This window comes from Falco cherrug, chromosome 5 (assembly GCF_023634085.1).
Source record: "Falco cherrug isolate bFalChe1 chromosome 5, bFalChe1.pri, whole genome shotgun sequence".
Taxonomy (NCBI): domain Eukaryota; kingdom Metazoa; phylum Chordata; class Aves; order Falconiformes; family Falconidae; genus Falco; species Falco cherrug.
The window spans coordinates 6496217-6514103 of NC_073701.1; the positions used below are offsets into that span (position 1 = coordinate 6496217).

General features: G+C 44.4%; 1 protein-coding gene across 2 annotated transcripts; it reads right to left on the reverse strand.

The window, feature by feature from the left end:
- Positions 1 to 3759: 3759 nt before the first annotated feature.
- On the reverse strand, positions 3760 to 17787 carry QTRT2 (queuine tRNA-ribosyltransferase accessory subunit 2). Of its 2 annotated transcripts, XM_055712285.1 has the most exons (8): positions 17547 to 17787; positions 16788 to 16843; positions 14427 to 14503; positions 11460 to 11669; positions 10508 to 10707; positions 7722 to 7873; positions 6095 to 6212; positions 3760 to 5110 (listed from the first exon to the last, which is right to left on the reverse strand). In XM_055712285.1, exons 1-8 carry the CDS (start codon positions 17741 to 17743, stop codon positions 4849 to 4851), a joined length of 1272 nt encoding a protein of 423 aa, XP_055568260.1. In that variant the 5' UTR covers positions 17744 to 17787; the 3' UTR covers positions 3760 to 4848. The 2 variants fall into 2 exon arrangements, with proteins under 2 accessions (XP_055568260.1, XP_027672767.1); XM_027816966.2 differs by lacking the exons at positions 16788 to 16843; positions 17547 to 17787 and adding an exon at positions 15835 to 16739.
- Between the last annotated feature and the right edge of the window lie 100 nt (positions 17788 to 17887).

A 17887-nucleotide genomic window follows, 5' to 3' on the forward strand; every position in this document is an offset into this window, starting at 1 on the left:
GCAAGATGTTGGCTACATCACTTCAATGGCTCCCCCGATTCCCTCATCAAAAGGCAACCAGCCGTCCTCCTGTGGAAGCGGGCAGCAACGAGCACAAAGCATAGCTAGAACGCCACTTTCATGTCACACTTTGCAATACATGTCTGATACCTCAGAAAGGCGATCAGCTCAGGAGCAGAAGGTATCACATGCAGAGCACTGGAATGGGTCCAGGAACTCCGGCCAAGGACGTTGAAAACACTCATTTCTTTTGTGAAAATCTGTGCTGGGCCATTACTTCTAAGGCCGTAGTTTTTAGACCTTTTCTTGACCACCAATCTGCAAATCAGCCTGCTCTGCAAGTGGGACAGGTGAGGGACACCTTGTCCTGTAGAGCTGTAGGCATGAACCACAACCATTGCCTTTCCCAGTGCACTGGGCATCCCCTTGACCAGAAAATGCTTTACACAGTAGCAGGGGAATAGGAAGACAGAAAGCTGGCTAATCCTGAGCCGTGCAGAAGATCTGGATGCCTCTAGTTATCATTCCCTTACGTATGTCCCCACTACATAGCTTCTTACGTTTTCAGGCTGAAGTTTGAAATAACCCCTTCTCACCCAAACCTCTTCCTAAAGAGCTCGGCAAGATGTTCAGACACACAAAGAGCTGCCAAACAGAGCAGGCTTTCTCTGAAGTGTTTGAATTGATGGGGAGTGAGCAAGGCCAGCAGCTGGAGAAGGTACATCAGAAGTGCGAAAAGAGCATCCCACTGTGTTGCACCTTCGGCTGACCAACCTAATTAAATCGTACAGACGACAGATGCAGAAGCAACCAGGCAGTTCATCATCACCTCGCTGCGAGGCAGGGAAAGTATATGCCACCCAGGAAGAGACTGTGCATTCTTGACGGACAACATTCACACTGGCAACATCAAGAGGGAAGCAAGACCATGCTGCTGCAGGAAGATGTTAACCACTTTTGTGCCAGCACCGACTTTGCCAATCTAGATCCAACTCCTCAAAGAGATTTAACTTAATTGTCTTTTGGTTTGAAAAGTCCTATCATGCCTACAGGATGTGCTTAAGGCAGGATGGTAACATGCTGGAACATCTTTAATAGTCTTTAATAAAGAAGTAACTGCTGCATTACCAGAAAAGAGATGAGGTCCCTAGTGAATTACGTAGATCACCCCTAATAAGACCATTAAAGTGGTCTGCACCATCACCTATATTGTGCACACCTTCCATATCAAGGAGGAAACTTCTCTGAAATTACTGAGAAGAAGGTTTAACATTTTATTGGAGTCCTTTGCCTGCCAACTCAGGCTACAAATCAAAAATCAACAGGATTCAGGAAGAAAAAAAAAAATAGCTACCCAGTGCTTAAAAGCGTCTCCAAAACACACCGGGAACTGATTTCTCTATGCATAAACCCCCAATGATTTGAAAGCCCTCTGGACCTAAGAGATGTAGAAATAAAATGAACACCCTGCTGGGACATTTCCAGCCTTGGGCAGCTCCTGCGATCCTATAGAGCCACAGAAAAGCAGACAAGACTTGACACAGCCTTGCCATGGACCCCGTGTCTGAGTAATTTAGAGGATGGATGGGGTGTAGGTGAGTGTGTGGGGGAAGAAATTACATACCTGAAGGAAAGGAGAAAACATTTTTGTGATAAATGAATTTGGTATTTTTTTTTTCCTTAACACATTTTAAAGCGTATATTTGAAACTGCTAAAGGGTCTGCAATATTAAAATAGCTCTGAAAGGGGTAAGTGACTGAGCAGAATACCAATGAAGTGGTCAGAAAAGCATTTCAGATGTGGCCCTGACAGTTATTGTCATCAGAAACAGAGGAGCATGAAAGATTTTTCTTTATCAAGGGGAGGGTTACACTAGAAGTTGCTAAGGGAAAGATGTTCAAGGGTCTAATGTTTTTGTAACACACCATCTCTTTTGCATTCTGCTCTGCTCCCTTGTATTCTGCCATTTGGGGATGGATGGCAGTCAAAGATGTTTTTGCTGTCTCTGTGCTAAGTTAACAGCACAGAAATTTTTCCACTCCCGATTAATTTCAATTTTCACTTCTTGGAAAGTTTAGTTTTCTTTCTGTAGCTTTCTTGCCCGTATTAGGGCAAGAATTCTGTTCCTGAAAGAAATTAGATGTCTGCTTGGAAATAAAATAAAAAAAACCATGAAAAACGTTGCTTAATTTTTACTATGTGAACTAGGAGGACTGACAGATTGAAAACGTGTGTAAATACAACACATTAAGGCTGTTTCAGGGTTAGTGCAGCTTGTTATGTGTTTGTCAGATAATGAGTAGATGTAGTTAGTCAAATTTTGCCCATTAGGAAATTGCATGCTTTGTGCAGCTCTGGGACACACATACACACACGCACGAGCTAGGCAGAGAACTGCAGCAGGAAAGCCTGGTCGGTACGACTGGAGAACAAACAGGAACACAGTACAGGACAACTGGAAGGTCAGAAGGAAGAACAGAAGGGTTAATGAGAATGGCACGTTAACTGGCACTTAGTTTAGCAGGTCACCAAGACTCCAGTACAGCTACATGCAGCTTCTCAGGACAACCAGGTTGGGAGACAAGGAAAAACGAGTAAATCCTAATGATTCATACAGGTGGGGCAGGATGGGGAGACTGATCACAGCTAGCTCCCAAAGGGTACAAAATGGCACTTCCAAAACTAGTAATAAGGCTACCAATCAACGAATGCAGGCTACACGAGGACGTATAGCCTTCCACATCTTCACAGAGCATCCCTGACAGGCCTCTTGAACACAAGCATCTTGGTGCCCGAGTGTTGGGCTGACTCATACATTTTGGTGATTTTGAGCACGTGGGTATGAAAGCATCAGCAAATGAGACATTTTAAGATGGTCACTGTCTGTCCGTGTCCAGCGTCCCGTCCCCCATTAGGTTTTGCACTGACATTTGCAACATTGTAGAAATAGACACTGCAGCAACAAGCATTGCAAGGTCCAACGCTACCACATCCTGCGGTCCCTCTTGAAAGAAGGATAAAAGATTTTTGTTTCATTAGAATTCCCTGCCCTTTAGGGTAGGCAGACCTCACATGTGTATGCAGGATACGGTTTCCAAGTTTCCCGGTGCTGCATCAACACTGACAATCATAAAGTACTTCTTGGAGCACGTGTCCCGTATTTTATGTAGTTTCTGTAGCTGAACTATTCTCCATAATCTCTGTTTAAAGATAAAAGTAAAGCAGTCTTTGCACCATTTCTTTAGGCTCCTGTGGAACAGAAATATAGTAAGGGTAACACAGTGGATAAGGCTGGAATGGCAGAAAGGACTCCGAGCCCACTGCGTAGCTGCCCAAGGAGATAGGGATGCACAGGCAGCGCTGTCAGGGATGATAAAACCTCCTTTTATTTTACAGTAAAGCCGCTCTGATGTGAGATATTAAAGTTTTGCAACATTAAAGAAATGGTGAAGAACAAACTGCAGATTATCCTTAATTGCTTTGTGGTCAGCAACTTTAACTGCAGTATTTTTTAAAATTTAATTCAGGTAGTAGAGTTCTTACAGGGAAAGGGACAGTGTCTTTAACATTTCCAGGTCAATTATGGCATTCTTTTGAAACAAATTATTTGGAGCCCTGCTCTGTGATAGGATCCTACTCCTAGATGACTCACTGTCCTCCATCAGGCTGCTAGGTCAAGTTTCCAGGAGACATCTTCTTGGAACAGTGCGCTCAAGCTCTGCGGTACACCACCTCTATCACACATTGAGGAGCCAGTGTAATTAGAAAAACAATTTTAATTGTTGCTTTGTAACATAAAATGAATCAATCCAGGATTCCAAAGCAAGAGGCGTTAAGAAAAAAGCCGAGTAAGAGGAACATGACGTAACTAAGTCATATTTTAAAACAGGGAACCACAAGAATCCAAACACCTTTTCCTGCGATACATCTCTTCCACAGCTCCATCCCACGCGGATGTTTGTGTAGCCTGGTATTTGATCAGTGCTGGGACAGCTGCAAGGAGTGGTACTTTCATTATCATCCACATGCTAGCGCAGGAGTGAAATCTTAGTCCATACAGGTGAAAGGGTACAGAGTAAAAAAAAAAAACAAAAAACAACTCTATAGCAGGACATGGATTAAACACTTTCTCTTCTTTCTGGCTCTAATGTCACAGACTAGCACCCCTGAGGCAAGGGCTGTCAAGGCCCGGCTGAGGCCAAGGGCCTCCTTCTGGCCCAGAGAACATCCTGCACTGCAGGTGGCCCAAGAGAGAAGTACACATCCAGTCCCCTGTGCCACCAAACACAGCAGCTCTTCCAGTCAGCTCTTTTCAGGGACAGATGCTGGCAACAGCCACAAGGAAGAGTGTGTTAAGACTGAGGCAGGATCTCTCATCAAGGAGCTCCACGATGGGACAACAATACCACTAGGATTTGCTAGAAAAATAATTACCTGTAATAACCGTTGGGTACGGAATGAGAGTCCCAAACAGCTGCTGAGCCTCCAGGCAGCTGGGTTAATTTTAAGTATATGCCCTGCTGCTTCTTCAACCGCAAGTTCAGTAATTCAGTCCTTCCACATGGAAAACCAACAGTAACTGTAAAAGCTATCCATGCTGGTCTCGCGCGCTGTTCAGGCTCTTGCATACCCCAAAAATGCACCAAGCCAATTAACCGAAAGGGACATTTGAATAAGATCTTCCTTCCCCACCAGGAAGTGAGATGATCTTCAAATGTCCCTTCAATTCCCTTCAGGAAGGCAGGCGTTTTACCACTAAGCGGTCCAGGGGACCCTGCTGGCAGTACACCTCACACAGTCCCACTGGATAGGGATGTAGCCCGCAACCTCCTCTCTCCTCTGTGGACTCACTGGTCTGGCTTCGCATTTGCTGGGCCTTGAAGCGCCTGCCTGAAGACAAGATTCTTCAGATGATCCAGTTTATTGTCTCTTAAGGCATCCCGTATGGCACTGAAGAAACTGAAGTAGTGCTGGAAGTTGTGCATCATGAGCAGGACACCAGCCAACAACTCATTGGTCACAAGGAGGTGATGGACGTAGGCGCGACTATGCCTCTGACAACAGTAACAGGTGCATCCTTCCAGCAAAGGACCAAAATCATCTTGGTATCTAAGGAGGAAGCAGTGTTGGATAACATCAAGGTAAGAAGACCCATTCAAGCAGTAAAGAATATCCAGTTACCACATGGCCTTTTGCAGGGATCTGAATTTTGAAGTCCTGAATCCAGTTGCTGTAAGATGTGTTGACATCTAAGACCACCACTGGCACTAAGGACTTCAAATATCATGCCAGAACTCACTACAGAGCCAAAAGGTCACACATCTGAAGTCAGATGATAACTTGGACTAAATCACAGCTAGCAGCAGAGAGGCCTTACCTGTGCCTTCCCTGACAGAAAAGCTGTAGCACAAGACACACCTCACTAGCTATCACACACTCTGTGAAGAAGGAAGCTATCCAAAACAAGGATTTACTCATTCCACTGTTCACAAAACTGTATTCCCCTCTGCTGTGAGATGGCCCAGTCTCACAAAATGGAGAGAGGATCTACCGCAGCGACACAAATTATCTACTCAAACAGCCTAGAGGCAGCTGTGGAAAAAAAAAAAAAGAAGTACAAGTGGTAACCCCGGCCAAAGTTTTTGCGTAGTATCCAGAAGTTGCAGAATTGCTCTGCAGCTGCCCAAACGGAGCCAGAAGGTAGAGGCTCTCAATAGGTTAAATAAAATCTAGCATCTCAAGGTGACCCACGTTAGATGCGGAAGACCAAAATGATCCCCAGACAACCTTTGTGAACGTACTGACTTTCAGCTGGCACAGTTATGACCACAGTATGTCTTCTGGATAAATGATCCATTGATCCATGGATAAATGCAACTAGATAGCGCTTTCAGCCATACACTGTTGCCTGATAACAAGCTAGAACGATTGTCCCGGACTCCTCCATTCAATGTCCAGAAGCACTGTCTTCAACACATTCATGTTTTATGAAGTCTCCTATCCAGCTACTGACCCCGTGCACTCAAATACAGAGGATAAACTCAGCATATTTTGTGGTGCAGTTGCAGGTACCCTCCTCACAAACTCATGTACCTTTTGTCCTTCAGAGGTATCTCAAATGGTGTCATTTCTGGGTCAGCTCTGGAAATTTCATCCTGGTCTTCTTCAGCACCGCCCTTCTCCAGGTCCTGGGCCCCATTTTGTTTTAAAACTGTTTTAAATAAAGACAACAGCCTTTTATGGACAGACAGCAAGGGCAGAGAAAGGGCAGCAACCTTACAGCAGGTATTCCTGCTACTCTTGTTAGATGAAAACTGCCACAAGTTTCCAACGTTTATGGTAAGCAACTGTGTTTCTTTAATTGTCATAGGTTAGTTAACGCAAATACAATTTTAGAGGATTAAAACAGCAAGAGACAAGTGAAAACTAATCTACTAAACCTAATGAAGGGTTAGAACTGAAACAACAGTATAACTTCTTGTTGCTCTACTGAGCTGAATTCTTAATAAAATGTCAAAAATATTTCCAGTCTGAACTGCATGCTGAATAGAATGCAACCACCTGAACAAATTGGTTTTATTGAGATTTTTCTAGAGTACAGGCAACTCATCTGCATTCAATCATTCTACTCTCCATGCTGTCATCAGGCTCAGAGATTTAGATGCTTTTTTTTTTTTTTTAAACAATCTGAATCAAAAGAGGTTGGTAGCACTAATGCAGAAGATTTAGATTCCACCTCTGCCTTTTTGGCAGTCTATCTTAAAAATAAAAAAATCAGCCCATAATTTTGTAGGTTTGCATTAAGCATAAGATGTCTGGAAACATCAGTATTACTGTTTGCACAATCCATGTCTGCTGAGTGTCAAACAGACACAGAACCAAGAAATTGCCCTTACCCAGAATGTTATGATTTAAGAATAAGGTGAGACAAGGTAAAGAACAACAAACAAAGAGAAGGGTTAAAAAAACCACAGCAGCCAGCACAAAGAAACAAGATGTTCCATTCTATTCTATTCAGCTGGTTTTGAATTACCCAGGCATGAAGAGCCGATAGGTTCTACCCAGGAGGAGAAATGTAAAATGTTTTTCTGTATTAAAGACATGTAATATGCCAAAACAAAATGGTTGCTTGAAACACATTTGATAGATGCTTTAATGGGTGATACACATGCTTCCATCTCACAGCGTAATGAGGTGATGAGTTATGAACATCTTTTTGTTTTGATATGAACTGATGAATGCAGAGGGAAAAGCTCCCCCCAAAAACGGATCCCTAACTTTTGTCAGCTAGAAAGAAGAAGGGACTGCAGAAATACATTACTAAAACAGACATATACTCAGTAAATTCTAGAGATCAAGTATTTTAGATCCCCACTTATCAGGTCCAACTTTCACTGTTAACAGTAACAGAAAATTTGCCAATGGTGTCAAACCCCCCCCCCCTCTATTCACTAAGTATTTAAGAAATAATGGAGTATGGTTTGGCTAATCAGACATCAGACCCAAGGTTGAGGCCTCAAGTTTGCCTCACGAGGTTTCACACCAAAATGCTCCACCTTCAAAAGCAACACTTGACAGTGTAATCCCAGTGTTTCCAGTGGTTACTGCACTTATTTCAGACATGAAACCCCCAAACACAGATTCCTCCAAAGCATGAACTACACTTGCCACAATACGGGCTGACACAGTAAGAAATTATCATGACCACCAAGAAGCCTACCTGCTGCTTCAGGATCTGAACGGCAGTCGTAACTGAAAACCAGGGCACAGCCTCGCTCTGTCACTTGGAAGGGAAAAAAGCTCTCAAAAATGTCCACTCCCCTTTCAATGCACTCAATCACTTCATCTGGTTTGCCTATGCCATGGATGATTCTGTAAGAGACACGCAAGAAGAAAAATCTAGAATATTCCGAGTAGAAGAAGCAAGCAGGCACCTGAAGGAAGAGATACGTGCAGTATGTGTAGCTTATCCCTGCAACTGCTAATCAGAAGGCAAGTGGGTACGGCAGTCACCGCTCAGAATCCTGCGCGCTTCCACCTCCCCATCTCCAACCTAGCCAGTACCTAGCAGGCTTTTCTTTATCTGCCATGTGGAAGACAGCAATAATCCCCCATTCACTGCAGGAAAAAAAAAAAAAAAATCATTCTGTTCATTATTTTGGAAGTTTTTTGGTTTCTTTCACACACTTAAGTTCACTTAGATTCAAAATTCACCTAGTATCTATGCCATAGAGCAGACATTTTCCTTAGTCATGTTTGTGCCCCAGGGGAAACAGCACTTTCCAGACACACGGACCCCTTTGCTGGGTAACTGTTTAGGGGACAGTCTAAAAAGACTTGCTCAAAAGCAGCAGAGACAGCAGCAAACAGCTGGTCAAAGATACAGTCCTTCAGGTGACTGACAGACATACCATACAGCACTTGGAGAACTACCTAGAGGAGAATGCACTAGTAACAAATGTCGCTGAAAAGAGAAAGTTCCTTGCTTTATTCTTCCCTCCTCTTTACACTCTTAGCTGTTCAAATGATTTATCCAGAAACCTGGGCTGTAACATCTCCTGGGACATGGCATTAAGAGCCAGGAAGAGCCCAGCTGGATTGCTATCAATGGTAATAGAGATCCTGCTGTTAGCCAGATTTAGCTGGCAGCTTCCCCGAGGGTGAGTGAGGCAGAAGAGAATAGAGCAGTGCCTGCTCTCCTGCAGGTGCATGGCTGGGCTGACAGCAGTAGAAGCTAATGTAGGGCAATGATCTAAACAGATAATTAGGAAAATACACAGGGGCTGATAAATGAAGTCACAAGGTGCCATTTTTAGTCACTTTTCTAAGTACTCCAATTAAATTGATGAGCACAGAATAAGGACGGGAGAAGTTTACAGCCTGAGTGTCTTATGTTTCAGGCACTCATGGCAGGGAGAAAATGATACTCAATAGCTAAATCAGTAGCTCTGCATATATGATCAAAACCCTTGCTAAAGCTTATCTCTGCACAGGGAAGGACAAGCATTTGTTCTTGCAAGGGTTCTGATGCTATTGAGAAGGAAAATAAATTTTACCAAGAGACTTCAGCATCTTTAGGTACATGAAAGGACTCTCAAGAGCACATTCATAAGATCATTTCACCATCACACAAAAATCAGACGCTTCTTAGGTGAAGCACAGAAAGCGTTTGTCTTCTACAGATTTTCATATTGGGATAGAACACAATTGCAAAACAACTTCTCCAGCCAGAATGGCAAGGGTGATTCAGGAAAACAGAATTGTCTGAAATTCACTTGAGGTGAATTACAAGAGCCCCTAGGGCTAACCAGCTTTCTTCCAACAAAGAGGTCAGAAATGCCTGTCTTAACCCGAAAAGCAAACTATTTGATAGATGAGGCAGATGCACTGGTAGCCACTAAGGTTAGCTGAGCAGATTGGACTCTATTGCTCCCGGGGGATCTTTTAAGTAGCTCAGCCAGACAGAACGGCAACAACACAGCAAGCCTTCTAATTGTCAGGAAAATTCAAACCCCAGGTATCGCTAAGCATGAACAAACGGCAACACCAGACACATGCTTTCGCATTTAATTTCCTTTTGAACACCATTAAGTCAGAGCAATGCTTAGCTAGCAGAGGGCAGCAGAAAGACAACGGGGCCCGAGTCACTCCTCAGGAAACGATGAAAAAAAAAAAAAAAGCACTCATACCACTTCTGTCACAGCTGCTCTTCTAAAAGCAACCCATGCAAAAGCCAGCAAGCTCAACCCAACTTTAAGCAAGCCCTCCACTTCTGAACCACTAGCAAATATTAGCACATATTTTCTGGAAGTCTTTATTTACTGTTAGTCATTTAGAAGATACAAGAAAGCTGCCACTCCTGTCCAGTCTCTGGCATGGATCTAACAGGCATAACTAACAGAACACACAACGATCTGCACATTATGCCAGTCCAAGCAGAGAACATACTTGTTCTGGGCCAGGCTGTGCCACCCCCTGGTAGCTCACAGGCTCAGGCACTAGGGCAGAGTTGGCTGCTGTAAGATCGTGTAAGCACCGGCTCGTTCTGTCAGCACCCCTTTCTGCTCTCCTCCAGTTCAGGCCAGAGAGAACTGGAAACATGACAGTTTTTCTGAGAAAAGGTTCCTGTAAGATAGCTTGGTAAGAATGTTCTTGTTTGAGCTGAACTTCAGGCAAGCCATGGCCTCAGAAGCCAAATGCAAGCAGCACAGACATACCCTACCTGTAATTCTCCCTAAAATAAGTAAAGGTTACCTGAACTAAAACCTTGATTATTCTCTAAACGTAGAGAATACTCAAAGCCACAGCGTGAGCCCAGCTTCAGCTAGAAATTGAGACAGAGGTTGAAGACTGCAGCCTGACAGGGGTAGAATTTATGCAGCCTGGCACACGAGCAGAGCTATGCAATACAGTGATTATTTCCCACAGTGACACTGCACAGCAGCCTGCAGACACTCCTCATGATAGGACAGATGGACTTCTTGGGATGTTGCCCACACAACTTACCTTGGTTTATCCTCTGGCAGTTCTGCTGTGACAGAAGCTATCAGTTTCAACTTGGTCTCTTTGGCCATGGCACATCCCTGAAAACCGTCTAGCAGAAAGCCACCCACCGGTCGCTTGGCAGTCTCCCTGGCTGATCTGAGCCTCTCTTCCAAGATATCTCCACCTTCAATTGCCCCAAACATCACACTTCCTTGTAGTTCCTGGCCCAGGAGAAAGCCACAAGCATTAGAGCACGCTCTGCCAAAGACACACAAGACATCTCACAGCCCAGATTCCAGGTGCCCTGCATTCCCAGGAACTTGCCAGAGCCACAGTGTTTCATCCATGTAAGACTACTCCCCACAAAACAGTGTACGGTAGAAACGGGATTAAGAGAGACAAGATTCTGCTCCTTACCTCGACACTAACTCACTGTGAATTTTGGTGCCATTCTTTCCACCTCCCTATAGAAGGCAATAACCACAGAACATCTTTGTACGTGGCTTTTTATAGATGGCCCCTCAGCACTACATGTGTCAGTGCAGAATACAAAGCAGGTGCCATTATCCTGGCTGTCAGACACCAGATTTTGAAATTGATTGCTTTTCAGGGAATGCCAGTATCAGCTGCTGTCACCCATTTTCCTTTGTAGTACAGACTCAGATAGTATGTTCCCTTTCACCAAAAAGGGGGGAATTTTCAAAGCTGTGGGAAGAAATAAAGAATAGCACTGGCAAATTTTAGCAAGTCCCCCCTCACTTGGAACTGAGGGGGCTTCAGAGAAAAAAGATGGGTTTTCTCAGTCTGAATGAGAAGATCCTACTTTGCCCATGTATATAGCGTGAAGGTAAGTGGGGAAAAAAATGCACTGAAGTCCAAAAGTGGAAAAAAAATCAGGAAAAAAATGCCCAGGATGCAGCACAGACTGAAAAGCAGCTGCGGTGCTACTGCCCTGATATTTCAGGGATCTTACCGGTGATTTTTCTAGCAGCTGAAGACATACATCCAGGAAGGAAAGTGACCTATCCACAGACTTCTTGGCTCTTTTTCTGCCAGCTTCACCAGAAATAGTGTCTCCATCAGAGATGCACTGGAACCAGTCTGGCTGGATGGCCCGCTGGATGTCCATGAACTTGGAAGCTGTCACTTCCATACGCCCCGAGCTTCCCCACAAGGACACCGTCTATCAAGGAAGAATAGGGATGAACACTAGTCACAAAGGTTAACAGATCTTCATGGTCAAAGGGGAGAAGGAATTGTTCTGGTGAAACACCAGATACTGGAACGATACTTCATCGATAAGTTCTCCAGAAGCACGGCTCAGATAATCAGCTGCACTTGGCACAATGAGTGAAAGGAAATAAATAACTGAACTGGGATTTCTGGGATACTCTTTGGTGAAACCATCACACTCGACACAGCGACTTCTCCACATGTTTACAAGTCTCTGAGATAGAGCAGCTGGCCTATCATCACACAAATTAGTGGCAGATTTGGAAAAAATAAAAAAAAGAGAGATTTAATTCTCATCAAACTTCTGTTGTCATCTCATAAAAAGTGGCAAAGGCTGCAATGGGAAATACAGCTCACTGGTTTTCTGTACCCAATGCAAACCCAAAAAACTATTTCCTCTTCCAAGCAGTGAATTCATACCATCCATTTAAATATATCTTTATATATAAACTACACAGATATAACCAGGAAGAATACAAAAGGTTGTTAGGCAATTCAATCTCAGAATCCGATTTTATTTTAGGCCCCGAATCCAGCCACTTAAGAAGCAATTGAAACACCAAGCACAGCTTTCAAACCAAGCTAATGTAAGAAATGGCAGGTAACTCATTAGGATTTCACACAAAGTCTTCTCAGTCTCTTCATATGCTTTCCATTCTGCGTACACACATGGGTCTCCATCTTCCTTGTTACCATGTTACCCTTGAAAGATTTTGATTTTAAAGCAAGACAAAAGCACCTGCATAGAGAGGTTATGTTACCTGAACACCTCTGGGCTGGCAGATGTCACCATTCAATTCACTGAACATTTAGATTCACAAAATATTTCTCCAGCCACTGCAACTATGCACGCTACCACGTTTATTCCTATTCTGCAGAATCTGTAATTAACCTGTGAGTGCAGCTTGGCAGTTGCTTTTGTGTTGTATTATTGTTACACTTGCAACATTGCTGCTCCAAAATTTTAAAGGAGTATTCAAGGAGGTTAAGTAATAGTCTCGAGCCCTTTAGAAGTCAGCTCTTTTCATCTGCAGCTCCCTTAGTGCTTTCTTAAATGAGGAACCGTTTTCAGCTACCAGAAATAGCTTATAGCTTGAAGTGATATGTGGACTTTTTGGGATTTGAGGGTTTAAACACATTCTCCTAGCCTATGCCAGACAGACAGATTAAGCAGCACAGTTCTCATGCATACTAATTCACAAACTGAATTCGATCAGCTGATGCAAAAAATATGAGCAGAGTATTTTTTTTGGTCTGGTCTCCACAAAAACTAGAAGGATTGCGCAAATCAAATACACTACATATCTGTTGTCCATCCATCTCTCCTGATTACTTTTGGCCTCATCAGCTAATTTCACTAAATTTGAATAACAAAGAAACAGACAGAAGTCTCCAAAGTAATAATAATTTTGTAAATTTCCCATAAAAAAAAAAAAAGAAGAAAAGCAACTCTAAAGGAAGGAGATCCCAAATTAGCATCTGCAGAGCAACTGGAACACAGCAGCTGTATGTTGTGCTGCAGCAGCATGTTGGCCAGTTACTTCCTGCTGCTTCTTATGTGAGAGCATCGAGGAACAGCTGGTGCAAGCAGGCGGAGGAAAGTCAGAAGTGATTAAGCCAAAGGGCACAGAGTGTAATCAAGTCTAGTTACCTTCATTCTGCTCTCCAGGGGAAAAAAGCCGCTTTAATAAATAAAATAGCCATAAGGCTTAGAGAACTGAGCATTACCCCATGATCATTTAAATCCAGCCTGTGCCTGGTTTTCTGGCACAGAATCCAGAGCTTTCTGTCTCACTGCTTTCAAAAAGCTTTCCTAAGTATTTGTTAGCACAGAGCCAGCTGCAGAAGGCCTTGCAACAAGGTGATAAAAATCTCCACCAGCTTAAAAAAAAAAAAAGTCAAATCAAACCTGCAACGCCCAGGCTTAGCTCACTGCTATCACCTGATAGCTGCACAATGATGAGACAAGCTTCAGGCAATTCCTTCCCTGCAGAGACAGGACTCAGCCTGGATCCCAGCAGCAAAGAATACACACTGATAGCTGGATGGCAGTAGCTCTCCTCTGTCGTTCAGTGACCTTTCACCAAACCTGGCTGTACCCACACAGGCCTTGGGACTGCCCATACCTGAGCAGGTACCAGGAGTGGCCCCTCCAGGCCAAAGCTGTGGCAGGCAACAGGTAGTGCAGGGACCACACAGGGAAGGTGGGTGCCTGTGGGATGGAACAGGCAAACATCCACAATGCTACGCACTCCTGGATTGCCAAGCCACCTTCCTGCAGGAATACTAAGTTCTTCCTCTTTGTTAGCCTGTAGCAGACTGTAAATACACACGTAGGAGTTCAAGTTTGTTTGCTTATCAGTGGCATCACCATAAGCTTGTACAACATAGAAGCTAATACATATGTATTTTCTTTTACTACCATATTAACCGCAACAGCATGGGAGTCCAGAGCTCCCCTTTCTATCTGAATTGCCACTTAACTGTTCAGAGAGCACACTGAAAAGTAAAAAGTGTGCAGCTTTATTTAGTTGGAGGTATGAGCACATACATGATATTCTTTTTTTGTGCAAAGATTTAATTTTCTATAAAGCATAACAAAAAATATTGTGGCCTTCTAAGCACACGCACACAGGTGAGGGGAAGACTGACAGCTTTCTTTTGGGAACTTTAAGTGGCCTCTTTCAAGTCTTTATAGTTACTGTACCTTGTTAGTGTTGTAGCCAGATGGACAGGGAGTGACCGGGTCATGAAGGGAGCAGTACAGCACCGTGTCTGGCATCCCTAGGAACAGAGCAACAGACAGAGAGCAGTTTCATGAACCAAAGCTAATGCAAAGATGTGGTTTGTAAATTTGCAGAAGGGAACAGGGTATTCTCCCACTGACAAGTATATCCATTCTGACAAAGACAGTATTGTTCATTCGATCCCTCAACACCAAAGGTGGCAGACTTTTTCCCCTTTTACTAGCTGCAGGGAGGAAGAGCGCAGCATCAGGACAAACCATCAAATAGTAATACCCTTTGGTTCTGCAGCCTACATAGCTCCTTTGAGATTTATTTATGTTTCTTCTTGATTAATACTCCTGCTACTAGAATTTGGCAGACCCAACAGCTGACTCCCTTGACCACTCACTAATACACTGGAGACATCTGACACTTGACATAACCTAAACCAAGCAACAACCTCAAGCCTAGAACTTTTAAGGCAGGACAACATACAGTGAGAGAACAGATGAGCCACACAAATTAGAAATCTATCATCCCTGCCAGACTGGAGATTTCAAATACCAGAAAGCTAGACAGTGTATCTCAATGTCATACAGTTTTCACAGGTCGTCACTGAAATTGGTGAAGCCTCCAAGAAGTTTCAGATAAAGAGACTTTCAATCTTTCTTGAAGGAATAAGTTGTCCAAATGCAGTCAAGGCTTACTAGAAGTTGGGGGTAAACTTCCTTTGGACATTCAAGCCATAACTTTGCTTATATAGCGAAATGCATGTCCAAATTTTGATGTGCTTTTTTTTTAAAAAAAAAAACCACCAAGAAAAACTTGGTCTCTGTATATAGGAGAGAAATTATTAATCACTTTTTTAAAAATTATAATAAATTACATTATTTTATACATTCATAATTATGTGCAACTAACACATACAAAACATTCATAAAATACCTCAGCTTTGACACAAGCATTAGCAACTCAAAAGTTGTTTTTTCTTGCAAAGTCCGCTAGATTCCATATACAAAGAACTGTCCTTAAATTATACACATTAAAGACATGCCATCACTTTGACAGGATTTACAGGATTTACCTTACACCAAATGTAGCCCAAGATCTGCAGACAAACAAAGCGTCCCAGAGATGCTTGCTGACTGGGCTGATCATCCTCCAGTTCTCTGAGCTACCTCCCCAGATATAAATACAGGCTACGATACACATATTCACACAGATGTTAACTCTGCATTCGCTGTGCGTTCAGGTTCCTTCACCACGTGAGCCTGACAACAGTGATCTTGGCTGCACAATGCATGCGGTCATTTACTGCTCTGATACGACAACGATAGGAAAAACCAAAATAGTCACAAACACAGGAACTGCTGCTTTACTCATTCTTACCACCAAGGTGTCGAGGTAAAGACTTCATTCAAGAATTGCTCCAAGAATGGAGTACAGGGACTGATGAAGATCACTACGTCTCAGAGCAGTAGCTGAGCACTATGGCAATGTTGACTGTTTTGTGTTTGGCTATCCATAGGTAAAACTGAGTTTATTTCTAAAACAGACCCTTTAACATGGAAAAAATGAAAGAATAATACAGGGAGCAAGTACAGTCCAGCTGCTAAACTGACAGGAACAAAGAACAGCAGAAAAATTAGCTTCTCCACCTGCTTCTTTAGCTCCTCAAAGCTCCTGCAAATCCAACATGGGTTCTTCTCCTAACACCTTCTCAGAACATCAATAGCTCAGAGGCAGAAGTGTCCACCAGCTGAGACTGATTTAATGTGGGATGCTTTGTCTGTTTATTCTTCATACTAGATGAAGACCTCCTCTTGGAAATATTTAGATGAAACCAACTATTTTATAAGAATCAAAAAGCCAGCTTGAGCAGATAGATACTCCCAGGAAATGTATTTGAACAGCTGTATGGGAAAGGCCAATTTCATGAGAATTTCTAATTCTCCTCATCAAAATTAGTCAGAAATTGCACCTGGCAAGATTCATTTGCAGCAGTGACTGGGGGCTACAGTAAAAATTCTCTCAGTTCTAGTCTCAACTTTTGGCCTGAGCCCATCCCAGTCAGTGCTGAAGCCCCCAAGGGGAAGGCTGGGTGCAGAAAAAGAGAAATAAAGCAAACCCACGCATTTTTGTAGCCTGTTTGAAGGATTTCTGCCCATACTAGTGACAACACACTATTTCAAGTCTTCCTTAGCGTCACTTAGAGTGGGAAAATGCCTACGTGTGGAAAGCCTACGCCTAAATCTTTCTGCCTACTGTACTGCCTGGAAACACACCAGTGGGATCCACCTGCATTATCACTCCAGACATGCAAGCAGACACGCATGCTTTACCTATAAATTTTGCAGCTCCTTCTTTATAATCTTCCAGGACATCATGAAGTTCTGCCCTGCATCCAGATACAGAAACACATTAATTAAGCAAACAACTGTGAAGAAAGATCAGTGGTTTCATAACTAAGGCTTCTTTTGCCATACTGATGTGTTGTCTGAACTTGGATCGGTTTAGGCACCAAGAGTTGCCACCCAGCTATCAGGCAGCAAAGCAGGGACAGACAGAACTAAATGCCAGCGACCATAGAGTCACAGCTTACAAGATGCTCGAGAATCACAGCTTATGTGCCAGGGGAGCCATAATTCCGTGGCAAAAAGGCAGAGCTTTTACCCACACCGACCAGTGACCACTAACTTGCTGGACAGCATGAAGTCACGCAGTGACTTTCTGGGGAGCATTACTAGTGCATCACTCGACTACACTAGTTAGGGAGGGGAGAGCTTCTACCAAGCTTTATGATGTTAATTTTTCCTTTCAGTTGCCACTTACCCAACTCGTTTTGAGAGTTAGCTCTGTCTAAAGCTGGTTATTCTGCTGGGGAGAAGGCTGTGAGGTCGCTAAGAGGGGTTTGGCCAAAACACGCTCAGAAACGATGCCGCCCTCTAGGCCTCTTGACCTGCTTTCCACCCAGGCACGCCACCTCCCTTCGATGGGGTAGCAACCGACCTGGACACGGGGCCTTGCACCGGGAAGGCGAGCAGCCCGCCCGCCCCCTGCAGCGCCGCGGAGCCCCCCACCCCCCGCGCCGCGGTACTCACAGGGCGGGCAGGCCGAGCTGGGCCACGGCCGGGACGCCGCCCACCTCCTGCAGGGTGTCGTGGGTGAGGTGGGGCGCGGAGCCGGTCCGCGTGTAGAGCAGGCAGCCGGGCAGCGGCAGGGCGGCCGCCCCGCTCCGGCCCAGGCCCGCCAGCACCCCCAGCCGCCCGCCGGCCGCCCCGCACAGCTTCACCCTCATGGCGGGCCCCGCCGCGCGCTACCGGCGGGCGCGGGGCGGGGCCGGGGCGCGGGGCGGGGGCGGGGCGCGGGGCGGGGGCGGGGCGTCGCTCCCCGCCCGCCCCAACCGCCTCACGCCACGTCATCAGCCCGCGCCGGCGGGAGC

Bases quoted from the DNA above. Each gene is read 5' to 3' on its own strand.
- QTRT2 (XM_055712285.1), bottom strand. From the start codon at position 17,743: ATGAGGGTGAAGCTGTGCGGGGCGGCCGGCGGGCGGCTGGGGGTGCTG. The intron at 14,504-16,787 runs GTAAAGCATGCG...CTCTGTTCCTAG, and splicing joins AGGAGCTGCAAAATTTATAG to GGATGCCAGACACGGTGCTG. The intron at 11,670-14,426 runs GTACAGTAACTA...CTTCCTTGATAG, and splicing joins CTGGCTACAACACTAACAAG to ACGGTGTCCTTGTGGGGAAG.